At 50.8% G+C, this 5,292-nt stretch overlaps 1 protein-coding gene across 1 annotated transcript; it reads right to left on the bottom strand.

The window, feature by feature from the left end:
* Positions 1-419: 419 nt before the first annotated feature.
* Positions 420-1,722, bottom strand: LOC119406508 (uncharacterized). The gene is made up of 4 exons (XM_037673247.1): positions 1,645-1,722; positions 1,436-1,575; positions 1,168-1,336; positions 420-1,103 (listed from the first exon to the last, which is right to left on the bottom strand). The coding sequence occupies exons 1-4, from the start codon at positions 1,720-1,722 to the stop codon at positions 420-422; spliced, it is 1,071 nt and encodes a 356-aa protein (XP_037529175.1).
* Positions 1,723-5,292: the final 3,570 nt, after the last annotated feature.

Genomic DNA, 5,292 nt, shown 5'->3' on the forward strand with positions numbered 1-5,292 from the left:
AAAAGCTTCTCTTCTTGCTGTTTTTTTTTTCGGGGGGGGGGGGTATTGTCCAGAAACCACGATTTTGTAATGAGACGCCGTATAGAGGTGGGCTCCGGAAATTTTGACCACCTGGTGGTCTTTAACGCGCACCTTGTTGCCGCTTTCCAAGAGGATCTTTTTCATTTACATATATATATTAACATCACGCTGTGTACATTCACACACAGTATTTGCACAGGCATATTATTATGCAAAAAAATGAATATAGAGACGGTGGAATGAAAAAAACTAACAAAAGAAGCGAGCAGAATGTACAAGCGAATTATATCTGTAAAGCTTTTGTTTATTTTCTCCCATAGAACAAGTACCTATATCAACGGAGCAGCTACTAATGGTGGACTTTCACGATACGAAGCAGGAAGTCATTTGCGGATTTTTCATTTTCCCCCAAACATTTTTTGGAACACTTTCTCTCGCTTCAACTCGCCGAGCTTAAGTAGTGCTGCGTCTTCTTCAGTATCCTCTTCTTCACATTCATCGCTGTCTGTGCACTTGGACCATGGTACATCATCGTTAGCCTCCTCTTCATCACTGTCATCGAGCAGTTCGTCGCCTGTGTCGATGCACAGATTATGCAAGATGCAACAAGCAAGCATAAACGCATTTAGCCACTTGACAGTCCGCAGCTCCAGATACATAAGCTGGCGGAAGCGTTTCTTCAGGATCCCAAACGAGTTTTCAATCAGCACGCGGGTTGCCGAAAATTTTGCATTGAATTTTTTCTTCTGTTTTGTTAGTGCTCCATAATCCCTGTAAGGGGTAAGCAAGAACGGCCTTACAGGGTATGCTGCGTCACCTAGGATGTGATACCTGCCACCTTGGCATATCCCTGGGATTTTTTTGGCAAGCGAGGACAGGCGAAAGACACGGGAATCGTGTATCTTGCTCGAGCTTCCAACGAGCACGTCACTGAATCGCCTCTTGTTGTCGCACACAGCCTGCAATGTCATTGAGAGGAAGTGGTGTCTGTTGACGTAGGTCGAAGCTATCTTGTTTTCGGGGCACTGGATGCGAATGTAGCAACCGTCTATGCACCCAACAACACCAGGCACACCCGACACCTGCAGAAAAAGGACCAACAGTTCGTCAGTCTATTTTCAAGCGTTAAGAGTTAGGTGAACATACTTTCTCGAAATCTCTGGACAGCTTCTCCAGGTCACGGGGAAATGTGAGGACAGTTGGACCTAGCGTACACAGGTAGTCTGCCACTCTTTGCAGTACCCTGTGTACAGTACTTGCAGCCAGGTTGAATCTGTCGGCCACATCCCGCATGCATGTTTTGTTGGCTGCATACCTGCGCAGTAAGGAGATCAGGCGGCACACTTTAGTCCCCAATTTCGCGGGACGAATTTAAGAAGAGGCAGCAATAACAATTACTCACCAAATTACTTACCAAATGAAAGACAAAATGTGCGTCTCCGCAGACTTCGCAGCCTTGCCACCGTGATTGTCTGTCGGGCACATCGGAGAAGACGCGAAGCCTGCTATCAGTTCGGTGGCAACACGCCGAGACAACCTGAAGTGCCTTCGGAACTGCATTTCGCCAGCAAAAGTAAAGAGTGTTAAAATGCGAACTTCCGAAAGGGATGCGTTAATTCTTACCTCTTCATCCGAGTACTGGCGGGCGACGTCGTCGACGAAATGCTCAACTTTTGGTTTCTTGTCCGGCGGCCGAAACATGACGTCAAAAACGTGTTCGTATACGCCAGCTTCCAAAGCTTCTTCGTCGCTTGAGTCCTCACTGGTCGATCCGGAACTAGAGCTCGAATCATCGCTCTCGGCGAGCAGCAAAAGCGCAAGTTGACGCTGCGACGCACCACTCATTTTTCTCCCGAGACGCGACTTGCGTTCTCGGCGCGCGGAGTGCGCGCTTGGACAGCGCGTTGGTCGATCACGTGGTACGCCACGCACTGCGCACGCGCGGGGCCCTTGCGACTTCCGGTTGAATCCGCCGCTTTTCGCGGAGTAGAGAGAGTTGCTCCGTGGAGTGGATTTCGCGGCGGGGCCGCTCCGGATCTGCCAATGAAACATACAGGGAGCACTCTCAATCTGCCAATGGAACAGGCTTGCTCCGAATGGAGCAGAAAAACTGCTACCGGAAGTGCTCCGAATCTGCCAATGGAATTCACCTAAGCTTCAGCTCCAAAATCTTGAGCTCTTGTTCCTGCAGTAGGCGTTGCCGCTCAGCGCTTTCTTTACCTTCTTCTCTTTCACGTGCGCGTTCATCGCGAGCTAGGGCGCATTCTTTGTCCACCCATTCTCTAAGCGCATCCTTCTCGAGCCCTAGTTCCCGGCCAAGTGCGAAAAATCTTTCCCTGTCCATGGCTCAGCCCCGCATCTGAGTAATGGCTGTAATATTAATGTGCCATCCTGGCAGACTCGCCAAATGTGGTGGTTCTTGGGCCCTCAGATGCAGGAAAACCAAGGCACGAACAAGAAACACATTTATCGACTTGACACATACACACACAGTTACACACGCTTGGTCTGACTCAACAATACGAATATCCTTTAGGTCCTAAATCTCAGAGTTTATAACCCACACGCAAGAGGATCGGCGCGCCCTGACGACTAGGCCCGTCGAACGTCACTCACATACCGCAGTCAGGTAGCGATGATGCCAGCACGAAGCGGACAGGTGCGTGGTGCGGAGGTGTACGAACATACGACGACCTGCTCGCCGCGGAACGTACAGGCCCACGCTAACGACGGCCGACTCAGACGCGGCACCGCGGCCACGATCTCGGCTCGGGAAAAGGTCAGTTTGGGCGTGGCACCGAAGCCACGATCTCGGCTCCAGAACGGGGTCAGCTCGGGTTGCGCCGGAACCGCTTGGACGTGGCACCGAGGCCACGATCTCAGCTCCTGGCCCGCACGCTCGTTCACCACCGGAACAGCTGCTAGGCCCGGCCCGTGGTGCTTCCTCGTTCCCGGGACGCTCGTTCCTGGCCGCCCTCTCCCAGCCCGGCGACGTTTTCCAGCTCTCGAGGTTCGTGAGCGTCTCGCTCGCGCACACCGTCGTCGTCCTCTTTGGTTCCGTTTTCTCCTTCGGTTGTGGGTTACAGTCTCTTACTACCACATGCCTCCTCATCAGCTGATCATTCTGGAAAAAGAAATCGATCACAGTATGTAATCCCTTTTTATTCGCTGGCTCCCCATGCTTTCCCTTAATTGAGGTCAAAGGGTAAGAACGGGATTCAAACATGCAAAGAATAGTCGATATGAGCGGATATCAAAACAGGGACAAAATAAAGGGAGCCAGCCCTCGCGATGAGCATTTAGTGCAAGCTAAGCGGCGCATAATGGCCTTCATCTGGAGGGAGCTCGCTTAATTGACAGCCGCAGCCAGATGAGGCGACCCCGGCGTAATAACGACGCAGGGGACTGCGGCCGTACGCACGCGACAACCAATGTTTGACAAGGTTTCCCACAATCCATTAGTGTTACCTCGTTAAGTGTTCTTTTTTCTTCGAAAATGCATTGCGGTACTTTGTCATCGCTCTATATAACTGTCTTTTTCTCTTTCTATCCGATTATATGCCATCTGAGCTTCGGAACAAACGAGAGATTAAAGTAACAAAAACAGAGGCACACATGCGTGCCCACAGCTTTCTGTGGGCATACATTGCACTGAAATTTGCATAAATTGATAAGTTAATAAACCGAACGCTTACGGCGTTCCTATCCAGTATATAAAACACTAAAGACCTACGCGTCATGGATAATGCTGTAAGCAAAGCTTTAAAGGGATACTGAACCAACATCTGAAAATTTTGCGGAAATGGTGAAAATGAATTCCCAGTGTGCGATTAAATCGAAAAAAACACGGTTGGTCCCTCCGTCATAGGAATCGGAATAACACGAAAGTAAAGCGTGCCCTTACAGAAGTAACTGAATGCTTACTGTACATTAACAGAGTTTGCACAATGTATATTGATGTCTGGCAGCTAATGGCGCCGTTTAACGTGCATGCACCCACTTTGATAATTGGTGGTACTTCTCCATCCGGACGACTAACGTCCATGTTAAATGATTAAACAAACCCTTGTGGTAGCTATAGTAGCTAACGGTGAAAGCGTAATCAGAGAACGAGGTGTGATAGCCAGAAGAGCGTCGCATATTGGACGTAGAACTTGGTCGCCATCCCGCGGCATGTTAAAATGTGATTGAACACCACGGCCGGACTAGAAGGAAACGCAAAGCGCGTCGTGCCGCCCCACCGCCCCGGTAGCCCGGCCGCGATTTTTCTCGGGGCGAGTGCGTGAGCATGGAACGCGCTGTTACAGCCAGGTGAGGCAGGCGCGCGTCGCAGAGCTATTTTTGGTTTGTATTAGCGTGATGCTGAGCGAGGCCGACGCTTTTACGACGCTTGGGCAAAGGTCGCCACTTCGCGGTGTGTTAAGGCATTGACAAAATTCAACTTCTATTGAAAACGCGCCGAATGGTACGGACGCGTAACGCGTTGCAGGTGCTAGTCGCGGAGGCCACAGCAATTACGAATTACTTTACCTTACCACTCCCAGAAGTCAACACCACCCAGCCGACCGGGAGAGTGGTAGATATAAAAGGCGCGTTCGTAAAGCGTCCAGAGTCTGTGACCGTGGCGCTGTGGATAGCGTGCCCGGCATCTGTTGTTGCGGACCGAGCGGGCGTGGGTTCGATGCCCGTTAACGGTTCCTGATTGTGTATATTTTTTCGACGTCATTTCCGTGACGGAACTACGTCGCTGAAGTCTTGGTGGACCCCGGCATAAAACACTTTCGTGTTAAAAAGTCGTCACTTAGCAAAGTTTTCAGCGGGTAGTCTTATTTTCGACGTTTTTGTGAGCGTGCGCCAAGCCACTCGGCCGACGCGAGTTGAATAGCCTGAAGCCACAACACCCTCGTAGGACAGCCAGCCGGCCGGCCGCGGCCATTCGAAGGGCGTACCGTCAAATAACTGCACAGTACGCATTCGTGTCGTGGTCACTCTACCATTCATGAATTCACCTCTGATGACGCAGACAATTTCAACTTGCAACGAAATATAACCGCTTACGGTTACGAACCTCCTGCGTGAAGCGACGAAGAGGAGCAGGAGGCCGCGGACGTGCCGGTCACGCAGTCCGGGCCAGTAACATAGTCCAACGTGCAGCGGCAGCAGTAGAAAATTATGTTATTGGGGATGAAAGGTGCGTGGTTTTATCAGCTCCTTTGAGGCTGATGAGGCTAACTCAGCCGTTGTGGCTGAGTTTATACGGCTGAATCGAGG

This window comes from Rhipicephalus sanguineus, chromosome 10 (assembly GCF_013339695.2).
Source record: "Rhipicephalus sanguineus isolate Rsan-2018 chromosome 10, BIME_Rsan_1.4, whole genome shotgun sequence".
In the NCBI taxonomy this organism is placed as follows: Eukaryota; Metazoa; Arthropoda; class Arachnida; order Ixodida; family Ixodidae; genus Rhipicephalus; species Rhipicephalus sanguineus.

Coding starts and splice junctions, on each gene's coding strand:
- LOC119406508 (XM_037673247.1), bottom strand. CDS start 1,722: ATGTTTCGGCCGCCGGACAAGAAACCAAAAGTTGAGCATTTCGTCGAC. Junction 1,337..1,435: donor CACATTTTGTCTTTCATTTG/GTAAGTAATTTG, acceptor CTTACTGCGCAG/GTATGCAGCCAACAAAACAT. Junction 1,104..1,167: donor TGTCCAGAGATTTCGAGAAA/GTATGTTCACCT, acceptor CTTTTTCTGCAG/GTGTCGGGTGTGCCTGGTGT.